The sequence below is a fragment of the Eublepharis macularius genome, chromosome 7 (assembly GCF_028583425.1).
Source record: "Eublepharis macularius isolate TG4126 chromosome 7, MPM_Emac_v1.0, whole genome shotgun sequence".
Classification (NCBI taxonomy): domain Eukaryota; kingdom Metazoa; phylum Chordata; class Lepidosauria; order Squamata; family Eublepharidae; genus Eublepharis; species Eublepharis macularius.
The window spans coordinates 8,502,006-8,518,533 of NC_072796.1; the positions used below are offsets into that span (position 1 = coordinate 8,502,006).

Consider the following 16,528-nt stretch of genomic DNA (forward strand, 5'->3'; position numbering starts at 1 on the left):
GCAGCAAGGTGGTGGCGGTGGCCCTCCCCGCAGCCCTGCAGGCCCAGGTGGCAATGGAGGAGGCCAAAAAGGCCCTTTCTGCCCATCAAATGGCATTTGAGGGGCAGGAAGGGCCAGAGAAGGAGGCTTCGGCCATCTCTGCCGCTCTGCGGACCCATGCAGCAGCAGAGGAGGCCAAAAACGCCCTTCCTGCCCCTCAAATGGTCGCCGTGGTGGCCATTTGAGGGGTAGGAAGGCCCGGAGGAGGCCTTCTCTGTCGTTCTGTGGGTCCGTGCAGCAGCGAAGGAGCCAGAAGAGGCTCTTCCTGCCCCTAAAATGTTCGCTGCGGTGTCCATTTGAGGGCAGGAAGGGCTGGAGGAGGAGGCTCCAGCCTTCTCTGCCGCACTGCAGGCCCACACGGCAGCAGAGGAGCCAGAAAAGGCCCTTCCTGCCTCTCAAATGGCGGCCATTCGAGGGGCAGGAAGGGCTGGAGGAGACGGCTCCAACCTTCTCCGCTGCCCTGTGGGCCCGCATAGCAGCGGAGGAGGCCGAAAAGGCCTTCACCACTGCCCTGCAGTTGCGCGCGCCGCCAGAGCTGACCTTCCTGGCTGCCCTTCGGCCCGTACGATGAAGCATGGCGGCAGCTCTGGCCTTCCCCGCCTGGCCAGATAAGTGGGTTGGAGGGGATGGGGGGGCTAAGGGGGGGATGAGGGGGGTGCTAGAAGAAAGCCCAGCTCCCTGAATCACTTTGGAATGCTCCGAATCTTTACGGAGCATTCCAAAGCGAATCAACTACCTGAATCCGAAACGGCTTGCCACTTTGGGTTTGGGGTATTTCCAAATGTTTCCCCCCGAATATTTTTAGGTTGCATACCCCTAGTATTGACCTTTAGAGCCCTATATAGCTTAGAATCAGCATACCTTAAGGACCATCTTCTGCCATATGAACCTACTTGTTCACTCCAGTCATCTTCAGAAGTCCTGCTTCAGGTGCCCCTCTGCCATCTGAGGCTAGACAGATGACAGCCTGAGAGCCAAATCAGACACTACGTTTCCCGTAAGATTTCATTGGAAATGTAGTAAGAAGGGATCTCTGCCAGGGAGAAGAGGGGGAGAATCCCTCTTCTGCCTGCTGTTGAGCTAACCCACTCAATCAACTCTCATCTCTGACTGCTTTTAGCAACCACCTTTCAAGAACCCAGCTGTCAGATCTTAACTGACTTGCTGCTTTCCAGCCGTCTGATTCCATTGGTTGTTGACAGGCCAGTTTGCCTCTCATGTTATTTGGTAGTTTTCCTTTTCTTGGTCACAGATGGGGGATGCTCTTTCACTACAGCATTTGGTTCCCAGGCCCAACCACCAACATGATTGGTTTTTTGGTGGTAACAAATGGGAAAAAATCCGCTTCCATGAGTTTGTAGTTGTAGCATCCAGCCCTCTGTGTGGAATCCATTGAATCCCAGATAGTGTGTGTGTTCATCCTATTCCTTGCTGATGTGAGGGCTGGGATGAAACAGAATGGGAAAGGAACTTGTGCTGTTCACCTTTTGGTCCTCTTGGAATGTGTTTTATGTTCTTGATACTCGCAGTTCAGGTGAACGTACTGTTTACTCTCCTGTTAAAACTATGGACTTATTTGTATGTTATACACTGTTAATAAATATGGAATTGTTGTAGGTTATGGGAAGCCGGTTGGAAACAAAGATATTACAAGAACAAATTTGATGTTGATGTGTCTGACAAAAAGTTCCGTCGTAAAGTTGTACAATCTTATGTGGAAGGGCTTTGCTGGGTTCTCCGATACTATTATCAGGTACTTAAATTTCTAAATACTAATATTGAGGGAAATGAATTCCAGAGAATTCTAGTAATTATCTTTGTGTGGCTTGGATTTAATTGAGATCAAAAATGCTAATGGTGCCAAAATTCAGGATCCCAGTAGTGCCTAGCGATTGGGTGTAGTAGCTAGTACTTTTTATTTGTTAATTCATTTATAGCATTTATTAGCCACCTTTCCTCCAAAAGTGCTCACTTTGTCTAATACAAAATTGTCTTGGCCTTGTGTGGATGATGAATGACCCATAATAGGGCTACTCGTAAGAAAGGCAGGACTTAGTGGACTCTCTAGGCATCCAGAAAAATGAGTTTCACCAAAAGAGAAAAAACAGCCTAACAAGGGCTAAAAATTCTCCAGCAAGTCCAGACTTTTAAGAGGAACCTCTGCAGGATGGCTAACAGAAATCAGCCTATTGAGCCCCCTGAAACCTTAGAGAATCCTCAAGGGGGAAATGTTGAGGGTTAGGCAGAGTTTCCCGGTTCTCTTTTCCTCACCTCCTGCTCAGTGATTCTTTGCTAACAGCTGGACAGCCCATTGATTAGTTTTCTGCCTGATTGCCTCTGGCAAACGGGAACTGAGCTCGATTGACAGGTGTTCAGGCATCCCTATACTATAGCATATTATGGCTGTTTTGCAGATAGAATGGCTGAGTTTTCAGTGTATAGTTCCTATGCTTGTTGCAGAACACTGTATGGCAACTTAAAAACTGGCTAAAGAATGGCTTCTGTGAGTGGACAATAATCCAAAACTCTTGTCTTTGACACCTCTTATTTGTTGAATTTCTATGCCATTGATCCAGCTTTCAGTATTTAAAAAAAGAAGCCTGACCTGAATCCATTTGGTTGGTTGTGCCATTTTAGTATTTAACTAGTCTGGGCCCCAGCCGTGTGATGATGAGCTATTCTGCGACAACAGCCAGTGTCTTTCAGTGTCCTATGCTCCCTACAGAGGTCAGGAACTTATTACTCAATTTTATATTTCTAATTTGAATTCTTCTTGCTTTTTGAAAACTAGGGCTGTGCCTCTTGGAAATGGTATTATCCTTTCCACTATGCGCCGTTTGCTTCAGATTTTGAAGCAATTGCGGACATGCCTTCAGACTTCGAAAAGGGAACAAAACCGGTAGGATTTCCTACTTATCGTGTAATTGATTGAAAGTTAACTAATCATTATGAGGATTCAAAGTAGTTATTACCATTGGTCTTTCTTTTTGACAGTTCAAACCTCTGGAGCAACTTATGGGGGTATTTCCAGCAGCCAGTGGTAATTTTCTCCCGCTATCTTGGCGAAAACTTATGACTGATCCGGTAAAAACTCGCTTTGGTTATTTCCTTTTCATTCGTGCAAAACATGAAAGGTGGTTTTATTGCAGTTTCTTGGCAGCTTCAGTCCCTACCTGAAGACTGTGGCTATTCTCACTCCATCTGCTCAAGACAGATCTGTGCTTGTAGAAAATGGCTGATCTTGCTTATCCCCAAAACCTGGTCACACCACTTGAAGCTAGTATTCAAAACAAGCAGTGAGGACTCATCCTGTAATGATAGGGTATGCCTGGAGAGAGAAGCGTGTTGATGGCCTCCCAAACTGTGGTGATTGCCATAGGGGCCTATCATTGCACAGTTTGGGACTACTATCCGTGTTTTACAGTAATGTAGGTTAAATCTCAAACCAATGAGAAATTACATTTACCCTAGGAAAGACCAGTTATTGCTATCCATAAGTAGGCAGTTATTACTAGTATCTGATGAAGGGAGCTCGACTCAAAAGCTTATACCTTGGAAATCTTGTTGGTATTTAAAGTGCTACTGGACTCCAGTCTTCTTGTTCTACTGCAGACCAATATGGTGGGAAACACTGCATTATGGGATCTGGGCTGGAATGGAATCTATGATCTGAGATTGCTCCATATCTCTTCACTGTTGCTGCAAATCAAAGTTTTATCTATTGGATGGTCCTGACAAACCATAGTTGGTGGCAAGCCATGGTTTGGAAAACCACTTCAGACTATGGCTTCTAACTCTAGGTTAGCAAGATTCGAGTCCAGTGACACCTTAAAGACCAACAAGATTTTCAGAGTATAGTTTTCGAGAGTCAATGCTCTCTTCTTCAGATATAAGTAGGAATGAAGATCCCAGAGCTTTTATATCCCACTCAGGAAGTGGGAGGGGTGTTGCAAAGAAGGGAGTCAGGATGCAAAAGTACAGTGATACAATGCAGGTTGATTAGAGCAGAAATTAGCATCTGTAGTAAGATAAAGAACCTGATTGTAGGTTGTTGATAGATCACAACCAGGACCAGAAAATACACCAAATCATGCTTAAGTTTGTTTAGTTATGGTCGTGGGTAGTATCTAAATTGAGTTACTCTGTCTGCTGGAAGCACTTAATGTTTTCAGATATCCTAGTCTTTCACTTAAAAAAATTGAAAACGTCAAGAGAGTGGTTATCTTGTTAGATTTTGAAAACTTGTCAGCAAACTACTGTTCATTTCAGCCTCCACTCAAAGTGAAGGAAGCAAATTGCTTCATCTAAAACTTCACACATTTTGGGATCGTTGTAATGTTCTTTTATTAAACTTAGGAATCAAGTATAATTGACTTCTACCCTGAAGACTTTGCTATCGATCTGAATGGAAAGAAGTATGCTTGGCAAGGTAATATTTGAGGTTTTACAATGTCAGAGCCTTAATACTTGTTCAGAAGATCTTTAAGGTAATTTGAACAAAAGAGGGAAGAGATTATTCCATAAGTACGTTTCCTGAACTTGCCAAATACCCTTGACTATTCATCTTTTCCCTTCCCAAATATCTCTTCTTCTTTCCTTTCCTCCCAAATAGCCATCTGTGTTAGTCTCCCTCTTCCCAGTTTGTCTCCCCCAACATCCTTTCCTGTTCGTCTCCTCCCTCCCGTTTGCAAAACCTTTCCGTGTTGATTCCCTGTTCCTTATCTTTGAGAGCTTGGAGGTGTAGTGTACAGGCATGCGGTAGTTCACAGATGTGGCAGCCAGGACCAGGACAAGTGAGGTGCGCTCCCTGGCCCATAAAGACTGGTGGCCTTTAAAGCTGCTGCCGACTTAGGCAGGCACTGCTACTCTGGTGTAAGTGTAGAAAGTAAAAACAAATTGCTGAACCAGTGGCCTTGGCTTGGCTATTATTTCAGTAGTCTGTCTAAAACTATTATATTGGCTTGAAATTCACTAAACTGTATTCATTATTCCCATAATGCATTTTTCTTTATATTAATTTGTTAGATCTTCTATTCAACAGTTTTATAAAAACACTGAGAGCGTTACAGCTGAGACTGTAAAAACGTTAGTGTTCTGTGTTGGGCTAAAACTGAAAAAAAAATCATCATTTTGCTAAGTATTTTCCTTTGTCTTGACAGAAACCTCTAGGCTCAACGACTTTAAGCCCCATTGATTTCACTTGCAGTGACTGTATTTATTTAAAACTTTAACAGTACCCTTCAATTTATTTCTCATGACATGCTATAATTCTTTCACGGTGGACTACCTTGACTCCATTATTTTCGGTGATTTACAATCATAATTAAGCACCTGTTAACTTTGGCTAACTGTGCTGTATACTGTCTTTGATTGCATTTGTTTTTGTTGCCTAAAGTACATTTTCTCAGATGAAAATCATCTGGCAAGTGCAGATCAGATTTTTTTTAAAAAATGTGCTGTATTGCTTTATTTTCATATTTTGAGTCCATTCTGGTGTTCCATTTTCATGACAAAAAGGTATGCTATCTTGTTAAGAAATACGTAGTTATAAGGGGTGACGGATGGAACTCCCAAATAATGTGATTCTATCATATCTCCAGCTATAAGTTACTTCAGCTATTGTTGTTGACTGTATATATTTCTATATCTGTAGCTACAAGTAGTATACAGTGCCCAGAGGTATAAAGGGCTGGTTGCAGAGACAAGTGCTACTCAGTAGAGTAACTAGTTAGTGGGAAGTTGTCATTGTTGGATTTGATGTGGGGGTGTGGAGAGGAAGATAATAGACTGGATCATGTAGGAGTATTTTCAGTAAGCAGAACACACATATCTTGCCTCTCCTCTCCTGTTGCAGCTCAAACCTCTGACCCAATGCTGCTTCTTCCCCAGAAACAGTACTGGGGGATATTTATTTATTTTATTTATAGGCCTCCTTTCTCACTGAGCCTCAGGGTGAATGACAGAATATAAGACAATGCAGTCAGACAGCATGACAACCAAAGGACAATGCAATAGGACTAGGATTTCTGCATTAGAATGCAAGCAGCAAACAGTCTAAGCATGGTAATACCACAAACAATGCAGACAGTGGAATTACAAAAGTATAAGGCAATGCAGGTGATACCTACAATGATAGTTACAGTACATTGCAATCCTCTTCTTTTATCTAGGTCCCCTCCTGGACTGGTCCATTCTACTTCAGTACTAATCTCTTTATAAAATTGTGCTCCTTATCATTTCTACTGTGCATGTTCTGTGGCATGATAGAGGTGTGGGGTTCCTTCCTGACCTGATCAGGCAAGGTGTTGTACAACCGGCAGGCGGGGGGGGTGCAGTGGGATAGGGGAAGCAAGAAAGTTGTGCTCTGTTGATGGAAATCCTCATGGGAGTGGAAAAGCTCCGTGTGCTCCAAGGCATTAGCTGTAAAAGGTGGGGTATTTATTTATTTATTTGTTGATGCACTTCTATCCTGCCTTTTTTCCACGATGGAGCTCAGAGCAGTGCACTTTGTCTCTGTCCTCTGACATCACTGGAATATAAACCCCATGGGCTTGATCTTCCCAGAGTCAGCTGTAACTGTCATCCTTGCTTTCCTGCTGATGGAAAGAAATCGTGGAATGTAACGGCTTGTTCTCTGTAGGTGTTGCTCTGTTGCCGTTTGTTGATGAACGTCGTCTGAGGGCTGCGCTAGCAGAGGTTTATCCTGACCTCACTTCTGAAGAACGTAAGTATGACTATTACAAACTAAGGCTGTCATCAAGCCGTCTGTAGTGTACAGCTGTGTGCAGCACTAAAATATTTTCCCAGTGTTTAGTTCAGTTTGTTTTTGTGGCAGAGACTCTAAGTCTCTGGATAACATTCCTTTGTGGGCTTCAAATAGGAAGACATCTCCCAATGGACTGTATGTAGTATTAGAATTGTGATTCTTGGATGTGAACTTTATTATTATGTTGAATATTGAAATTGGTGAAGTAGAGCACCTTGCAGTTTTATGAGTCTAGAGAACTGTCTTAACAACTTAGAATTCTAATTTATTATTGCACATTGCACTTTAAGAACATTCAGCTTCTCCACGGAAGGTTTTGTTGTTGGGATCAGGAGCAGAGCAGGTGGCAATGGCCAACCCCTGCCTTCACCCAGCTGGGATCAGGAGCAGAGAGGGGGAAATACCATCCGCTTTCACCCAGCTGGGGATTCACCCAGTTTGTGGGTTTTGAGGTGTTTAAAGGGCCCTGCTGCTTGCAAGAGGCAGGAAAGGGCCCTTTAAACTATCAGTTGGCAAGCGGCGGGGGGATTCCCCCCGCTGCCTGCCAGCTGATAGTTTAAAGGGACCCTTAAAGGGCGTGGTAAGGGTTTGAGGGGACGGGGGGCTAAGTGGGAAGGTGAGTGGGTGGGGGTTCTGGGAGAAAACCCAGCCCCCTGTATCACTTTGGAATGCTCCAAATCTTTACGGAGCATGCCAAATCGATTCAAATACCCAAATCCGAAGTGGCTTGCCGCTTTGAGTTTGGGGTATTTCTGAATGTTTTTCCTGCTTCGGGTAAACCCAAAGCAGGAAACCCAAATGTTTTCAGGGTGCACACCCCTAGTACCAACATGAAGTTCCTCCTGTAGGCCTTAGTTATCGGATACTCAGTCTTTGAGGGTATGGCATGGTGATATTGCTCAGACTCAGGGCTTTTTTTGAGGGGGAACGCTTCGGAACGGTGTTCCAGCAGCTCTAGAATCTGCCCACGTGATTCCTTCCTCCTTCAGCCCCACGGGCTCTGCAGAGGATGCTAAGCTGCTTTGAGTTCATTTTGCTTTTTTTCATTCCTTGGTGAGTGAGCGAGAGAGAGAGAGAGAGAGCTGGGTCCTGGCGCGGGCTCTGCAGAGGATGGTTAAGCAGCTTTGAGTGCACTTTGCTTTCATTCAGGGGTTTCTGTGTATGTGTGTGTTGCTTTGAGTTAATTCTGTTTTATTTTCATTGAGGGAGTGGGTGGGTGGGGCTGTGTGTGTATGTGTGCTGCTTTGAGTTCATTCTGCTTTTCATTCCTCTCTGAGTGAGTGAGTGAGTGAGTGAGTGAGTGAGTGAGTGAGAGAGAGAGAGAGAGAGAGAGCAGAGCTGCTGGGGATGGCTCTCCAGAGGAGGCTAAGCTGCTTTTGAGTTCATTCTGCTTTCTTTTCATTCCTCTCTGAGTGAGAGAGAGAGAGAGAGAGCGAGTGCAAGCAGAGCTGCTGGGGCCGGCTCTCCAGAGGAAGTTAAGCTGCTTTGAGTTCATTCTGCTCTCATTTCATTCAGGGGTTTCTGTGTTTGTGTGCTGCTTGGAGTTCATTCTGCTTTCTCTTCGGGGGGGGGGGGCTCTGTGTGTGTGTGCTGCTTTGAGTTTATTCTGCTTTCAGTTCATTCAGGGGTTTCTGTGTATGTGTGTGCTGCTTTGAGTTCATTCTGTTTTATTTTCCTTTGGGGGTGGGTGGGTGGAGCTATGTATGTATGTGTGCTACTTCGAGTTCATTCTGCTTTTCAGGGGGGTGGGAACTGTGTGTGTGTGTGTGCTGCTTTAAGTTCATTCTGCTTTCTTTTCAGGGGGTGGATGGGGCTGTTCGTGTGTGTGTGTGTGTGTGTGTGTGTGTTGCTTTCATTCTTTTGTTGACCTAAGTTGACATTGTTAGGGTTCCCACAGCTTTTGAATGCAGATTGGTTCTGTGTTAGTTAAATATATCTGTTATGGTTATTTGTATTAGTTAAATATCAGTTATGGCTATTCCAACTTTATGCTAGGAATGGATAGCTGTGTCCAAGTCACAGAGGACTTTTATCAATATATTCATCAGCATATAGGTGTTCTTATGTCTTAATAGCTGTAACTCAAATGGTTCTCCCCACCCTCAGCTGATTAACATCGCTGAAATTGCAGTGAACATATGGGTGTAAGGAAGTTTTTATGAATATTGTTTGTCTGGGACATTGGAATATTTATGAGCATTTCAAAATGTCACAACATCTTAGCCATTGGTAAGGCAGAGTTGGCAGGTAACAAAAAAAAGCCATTTTAAACTAAGTATAGACCTAATGCAGCTAAAGTTGCATATCTAATTTTGATTTGCTCCAATAAAGCAAAATCCTCCCTGAAAATTTGAAAATTCAATATTCATTAGATTAGGAATTTCAGACTCTGGAATTTTGAGAAAGAATTTTGCATATTTTTTTCTACACTGGCAGAGGGAATCTGTTAGAATTTAGATTTGTGAGATGGGTTTTGGATTTTTAGAGGCCCTCTCCTTGCATATTTTAAAATACGATTCCAAAGAAATGAAATGTTTGGGAAAGGGAATGGAAGATTTCACTTTTTGTACAGAAAGGAAACAAACCCTTTCTCATAACAGTGTAATTTTCTAAGCTTACTAACATTTATCTCGTAATGCATTGTGCTGGGTTCTGGAAAGCGACGGCACTTCCGGGAGTGATGTCACATCACTCATCAGGACATCGGGGGGGGGGGGGCGGTCATTTCGTGGAAAAAGAACTGCAGGAACTCATTAGCATATCTCATTAGCATTTGCCATGCCCCCTGACATAACCGGAAGTGTGTCAGAAGCCAACACCCACCCCTCAGGCCCCTTTTCCCAAAAATCTCCAGGTATTTCCTGAAAATAAAGCAGAATGAATTCAAAGCAGCTTACCCTCCTCTGGAGAGCCAGCCCCAGCAGCCCTACTTGCACGGATGCACTCACTCACTCACAAGTCACAAATGAAAATAAAGCAGCAGAATGAATTGAAACAGCTTACCCTCCTTTCGAGGGGAGGCAGAGGGGAGGAAAAGGAATCACGTGGGCAGGGCCAAAACTCACATGACCACTTTTCAGCTCTACCGGAACCGTTCCGGCACGTTCCCCCTCCAAATGATCCCTGGACGTCAACACGCATTTCAAGGAGCGCACGCATGCATCGCACATGCACATGTGAGAGTTCCACCACCTCTTTTCCCAGAAAAAAGCCCTGCTCAAACTAACAAGCAGCTGTAAGTTACGGGGTTTGTAGAGAAAGTAGTTGGTGCCTCCTGGTCTTCTAACTGGATAGAAATCGTCTTCCCAAAATGTCCTAAATATGATCTGCTGTCCTGAAGGCAGCTGTTCAGGGTCGCTCTCTCTCTCTCTCTCTCTCTCTCTCTCTCTCTCTCTCTCTCTCTCTCTCACACACACACACACACACACACACACACACACACACACACACACACCTCTTCTGATCTGAGCCTCTCAGTTCTTTACATGTTATAAGCAAAGTATTAAGTATGCCCAAGAAGACCAACTCAAATGTATTCAAATACAGCTCCTCTATCAAAACCATGAAAGGATGCTCACTTGCTTTTGGCAGTAGTAAAAGCCAATTTGACACAGCTCTTTTGCTGCAACATGATTGAAGCATATCAGGGCAGAATATATGTCAGTCTCGAAGAGATAATTCAGGAATTTTTGTAGCAGGTACAGAATTGTAAGTAAACCATGTGAGTCTGCCTTGCAAGTTTTACTCTTAAGCCTTCTTCTTGGTGAAGTCTTTTCTTCTTCAATTCTCTCTCTAGAAAGAAGAAATAGTCTTGGTGGAGATGTTATCTTTGTTGGGAAACATCACCAACTTCATGACTTTATTCATGAGCTGTACAAGTCCGATGACAAAGAGGTTTGTTATTTTTTTTTTCCTAAATGAAATTGCATTTGTTGTGAATGCTTGTGTGGCTCAGCTGATCAGGGGGGGGGGTTTGTTTCCTGACAGCCGACAGACATGCCTCCTGAATTGTGTCATGGTATTCAAGGAAAACTTTCTCTGAATGACAATCGAGTTCTTCCAGATGAGTGAGTATAGTTTACAATCACAGTGGGATAGCTCCTTATTTTAATGTAATCCTAACATTCGAAAATTTACCCAAATTAAATTTCTCCTCAAGATACAAGTGTTTGCCACCATGACACAGCAAGCCTAAAACTTGGGTTGGATCCAGCCTACATTTTTCAGTAGCAGAGTGGAACTTTCCTGCCTCCCCGTTCCCACTGCAGCCCAGTTGAGCTCCACAAAGTGCTGTTCCTGGGGATATGGGGAGCTTGAGGAATGACGTGGGGGGAGGGATCTGTGGTGGGAAATGGAAATCAGAGGAAATTGCCAGTTCAGTTGGGAGTCGGGACCCAGTGCAGCGTACCAAGAAGATGGTTGACTTGACTTGTTACAAGCATGATTTGAGATGTCTAGCTTTGAAAGAAAGGAATGTTTCCATTAAATCCTACCTTTTTGCTTCTTTGTTAATCTTATTCTACTTCCTAGGCCTTCCTGAAGGTCTGTAAAATGGCATCTACTTCCTGGGCATTCCCAAAGCTCTGTGAAACAGCATCTCTCAGGCCTTCCAACTTCTAAAATGTAGTGGGCAGTTCTTCCCATTTCTCTACCAGCCTCCTTGTACCAAAGCTAATTTCCTTGGACCCTAATTCCCTTTGTTTCCCTGCAGAAGAAATCTGTTTCACTCTCACTATATGAGGTCTTGATCAGAGAAAGAGTATTCCAGTGTTTAATATATTTGTGTCCTATTTACATTGAGAGTTTTGATCACTTGCCCAACTACCAAGTGGCAAATGTTCCATGTAGTCTACCTTGCCAGTTTATCTAATTTTCCATTTTTTTCCTTTCTGCAGTTGCAGAATTTTACGTCTCAGATAAATGAACTGTTGTTCCATTTTCCCCATATCCATTAGGGTAGTTCACTCGCCAATACCAATGCTACGTGACCTGACACAGAACTCAGCAATAAGGTAAAACTGCATTTGGGTGAAGTCATTCAAATAACTTCTGCTGTGTGTTTTACCAGTCATCATGCGAAGTAGCTCGAGGTTGTAGTGTGCATCACTTCCTGGTTTGCTTCTCATCTCTGGAGTGGGGAGAAGGGGAAAGAACTAGAGGCCAGGCACTTTGCTGTAGTCCCTGTCCTCTTGTTCTGTGGGCTTGCAGTAACCATACTTTTAATATCTCAGAAAACATGTATCAATTGCACTCTTTTGAACTAGATCCAGAGAAGTTAGCCATGTTAGTCTGTAATTGCAAAATAATAAAGAGTCCAGTAGCACCTTTAAGACTAAGCAACTTTATTGTAGCATAAGCTTTTATGAACCACAGCTCTCTTCATCAAACACATCTGACAAAGAGTTGTGGTTCTTGAAAGCTTACGCTACAATAAAGTTGGTTAATTTTAAAGGTGCTGCTAGACTCCTTACCTTTTGAACAAGAGGACTATGTTACGCTTACAGTCTTTGAAACTACTGGTTTCCCTTTCCAAATGGCTCTGTCTCCTAGGCTAGTCATCTTAATAGTACTGATGGCTTTCTGTATCTTAGTGGTCTGTGGTGGTCCTGCATGGAGCTGCTTTGTTGTTCATCATGGCACATGGAATTTGCATGATCCATCCAGTGCAGTAGTTCTTAAGCTATGTGCACTGTAGTCTGTCATGAATGAAATACTGTCATGAGAAATGTGACGCACAGACACACATCCCAACAACCCATCTGCAGAGGCAGAGTCGGCTGTCTTCTGCATCTCTTCATGGTTCACTGCTATAGTCTTGCCTGGAATAAAAAGGGCCCTGTGGTATCAGAGCTATCTTGCCTAGCATCCTGCTTCTCACAGTATCAGCCTGAAAGCCTACAAGCTGTTCCACCAAACTCAATATCTCTCTTCATGGTCAGTCACCATGAGTTAGGATGTATGTTGTGATCCATTAGGCTTTGTTTGCCCTAATTGTGTGTAACACTTTACACAAACTAACTCAGACTTCTTTACCATGTTGTTGCCTGCTCAGAAGAAATCCTTTTGGAGCTCTTTGCAATCTGCTTTAGTTCTGATCATCATGAATAATTGCATGTCCTCTAGTTGCTCTTCTGCTTATCCCTAACTTCCTATATCTTATGATATCAAAGTTGATACAAATCCCCGCAGGGACTCTCCTGCTTATTTCCCTCCATTCAAGAATAGGCCAGTTACTTCTAACCTTTGTTTCCTATCATTTTAACCAGTTACTGAGCCACAAGAAGTATCGTCCTCTAACCTGATTTTCTCAGGGCTTGGGACCCACTTGGCCAAACATGACCATTGAGGGATCAGTAAAGCACCTGGTCTTTCTGTGTTCTCTGGGGATGGCAAAGGCCAAATGGATACTATGACATTCGCCCCATCCACTCCCCCACTATGAAGCAGATTTTCCCTCCAGAATGGTCAAGATTGCTTGCTGGGGCCAGACAGCCTCTGCTACTGTTTGTCTGGGTATAATTTAAAGGTCTTTTTGTTCCACACTTTAAAACATACATATCTTGCTTATATCCCAGTCCAAGTATTTGGTTAAAGGAGAAGCAAGCACCCACATCTTCTTTAACTGAAATAGCACTAGAAGCTGAGTAAAGTTCAAAAAGAAACAGCAGGTTTATTCAGGCAGGTTTGGTATATAGGTAGTCAGGGAAAGAAGAGCTGAGGTAAATTTTGATTGTAGAACAGAATACTTCACAAGCATTAGGCGCAATAATCTTCTTAAAACTTAGTTTCAGTAGTTACAGATCTTAAAGTGAGAGTTTGGTAGTTTCATACTTGAGTGACTGACAAGGTTCTTCATAGATTTCAGTTTACAGCTTAGGTGTTCTCACTTCAGTACAGCACTGTTTTCCCTTTACCCAGGGTCCTACTCAGAGCCAACCCACCATTTTTAGACACTGTGCAGGAATTATTCTTCACCAAAAGTCATAACTCTGTGATTTTCGTTGAAGGAGAATCTCCTTTTACTACCCACTTCCTCTGCCACCCACACACTCCCAGTTCTATCTTGTCTCTGTAATATTAGTGCTGGCTTTCCTCCTTTAGTTCATCAACTCAAAAGTTTTTTTATCAACCATCAGCTGTTACAGTAAGGGCAAACTTTTCCCCTCCTTTTCCTCACACAGAGGAATCTCACTCTGACCCTCCCTGGTCTGCTTCCAAACTTAGACTCTCCCCTGACAATCCTGTCAGCACCAATTTGTTCCCTTCTCACTGGCCAATCACAGAGAAGAGGGAGCAGCCTGTCAATCACTCTCCCTTCAGGCAGCTTTTAAGCCTTTCCCTTCCACTCTCTGGGTGCTGCACTTAATAAGCCTTTCATTTAAAAGCCCGTTCCATCACAGATACATTACGGTACTTGTTATGGATGGTCATGAGTTCTGCGGGTTTGATTTATATCTGGAAAAGTGGTAGACAAGAGAACTGTAACAGCATCTTGTTCACTTTTAAAAGTACAATTTGGGTGTTAGTTTTGATATTGCATGGCTGACGGTTTGTAACTGTTCCAAATGTCTTCGTCCTTAGTATCAACTTTAAAGACCCTCAATTCCAAGATGACTATATTTTTAAGTCAGTGATGTTACCAGGTGCAAAGTAAGTAACTCTCATATACTTTTTTCACTTATTGGTTCTTCTGCATCAGTTGTTGCCCTGTAGGCTGCATGAGATTGATCCTGTGGGTAGTTCTGGTTCAGAGCGCTGGAATTTCAGTCTCGTCCAATACTGTGGCTGTCATCCTTGATGAATTTGGTCTTCTTTAATATTCAGAAAACCATCACCAGTTCTGAAACCAGGGGACTGGGAGAAAACCAACAACGATGGCAGACCCTGGAGACCACAGCTGGGCTTTAACCGTGACCGGAGGCAGGTTCACTTGGATCAGTCAGCATTCAGGACATTAGGGTAAGTAGCACTGATTATGCCTGGTTTTGGTTTTATGACTTCTGGCCATATTAATTCATCCACTCATTGTTAGTAAGGACATGTAGATTCATTCTCATACTAAAACCCACCCACGGCATGCAGAAATACAGTGGATTAATGTTAGACAGCTTTCTTAATGACAATATTATTGACTAGCAACAAAGCCCATTGTGGGGAAAAATACAACAGGTGCTGGAAAGGGGAGGGCAGGCAGGCGGGCATTCCCTCTTTCTCTGTCACTAATCCTGGCCGGATGAAGGGGGGGGCGGGCATGGTCACCTCCACTGCACCTGATCCCAGCCAAGCAAAAGGGGGGGGTGTGGACATTGCCTTCTGCTCTGCACCTGATCCCGGCGAGGTGAAAGGGGGTGGACATTGTCACCTGCTCCACTCCTGACCCCAGTTAGGTGAAGGGAGCAGGTGGGCATTGCCACCTGCAGCAGGAAGCCCAGGCAGGAGGGCGGGCATTGCCACCTGCTTTGCTCCTGATCCCAGCTAGGTTAATACGGGGGGGGGGGGGGAGCATTTCCGCCTGCTCCACACCAGGTCCCAGCGTGGGCTTCCTGCTGTGCCGTGCTCTCTGGAGGTCTGGCTGCCTCATGTAGGCTTCCCTCCACAGCAGCGCCCTCTGGAGGTGCACCAGGATAGGAAGTGAGTTGTCTTGAATATGCTTAGCCTTTTATGTAGTACAATGATTGAGTTATGCAAAGAAATGGTAGTAAAGCCATGTAACCAGCTTATTCATATGCGATCATGTTCCGAATCCCAGAAGTCAGCTCAGTTTTTCCTTGTGTCAGGACTGACCATCCCCATGCCTGGTTCTGCATCAAGTGACAGAGACACTCTCTCGTGTCTTCGGGGCTTTAGAACCTTGGACCCAGTGCCTGATGCCTGAGAGCATCCTCCTTCTGCATTTTCATGAAAACTCCAGGGGAGGCAGTGTCCAGAAATCTAAGACAACCAGGCTGCTAACATTATTCTAACACTAGGCAAAACACATGGTACTATGTGTAAGAAATCATTCACAACCTTGACACTTTCATGTACAAATGCACGCACATTTACTTAATGACTGCTTTGATTCCTTTTGGGGGGAGAAAGAATTGGGAAAATTGGTCAGTGTGCATTTCTGTATAGAGTTATAGAGTTGTACAGGACCTTATAGGCCATCCAGTCCAACTCTTTTCTCAATGCAGGAAGTCTGTACGCAAGTGCCATTTGGTCTCATCCAGTTCTATATGCTGTTTCCTTGCTTGTGGCATGACTTGCTTTGTGTAGATGCAGATACACACACACGTTCTGCTTTATTGCTTTGTATCATACGTTCATCTTCGTTCTTCTGTGCTTCCACACATGGGGACTGCGCAGGCGCAGGCCAGCCGCCGGAGTATTTTCTATAGCTTCTATGGCTCCGAAGGGGCCGTTTGTCGCGCGCCTCAGCGACCGTTTTCCCGCCCAAACGGTCACATGCTCCTCCAGCGACCAACAGCCCCCTTCCCTCAGTTCTCTTCTTGCCGCCGCTTGGAGAGAACGTGAGCTTCGTTGCTCTGTGCTTTGTGTGTCTTTTGACTTCTGGATTGATCTTTGGCTTTGGACTTCGGCTATTCTTCTGCTTATTGATTCGGACTTTGACTTGGACTCGGTAATTACGACCCGGACTGTTTGACCTCTCTCTAGCGTGCCCCTGAAGATGGCCTCAAAGGCGCTCTTCAAGCATTGCCTCCAGTGCCACACTAAAATGGC

The 16,528-nt window shown here is 44.2% G+C and overlaps 1 protein-coding gene across 1 annotated transcript in view; it reads left to right on the plus strand.

Moving 5' to 3' along the window:
- Positions 1–16,528, plus strand: part of XRN2 (5'-3' exoribonuclease 2) — a 111,716-nt gene that overhangs the window by 59,438 nt on the left and 35,750 nt on the right. Inside the window, exons 17-26 of the mRNA XM_054984448.1 lie at positions 1,657–1,792; positions 2,831–2,938; positions 3,034–3,123; positions 4,396–4,468; positions 6,680–6,763; positions 10,602–10,699; positions 10,793–10,872; positions 11,761–11,817; positions 14,387–14,455; positions 14,630–14,764. Of these exons, the coding sequence (XP_054840423.1) occupies positions 1,657–1,792; positions 2,831–2,938; positions 3,034–3,123; positions 4,396–4,468; positions 6,680–6,763; positions 10,602–10,699; positions 10,793–10,872; positions 11,761–11,817; positions 14,387–14,455; positions 14,630–14,764 (930 nt within the window). The remainder of the gene's footprint in view (positions 1–1,656; positions 1,793–2,830; positions 2,939–3,033; positions 3,124–4,395; positions 4,469–6,679; positions 6,764–10,601; positions 10,700–10,792; positions 10,873–11,760; positions 11,818–14,386; positions 14,456–14,629; positions 14,765–16,528) is intronic.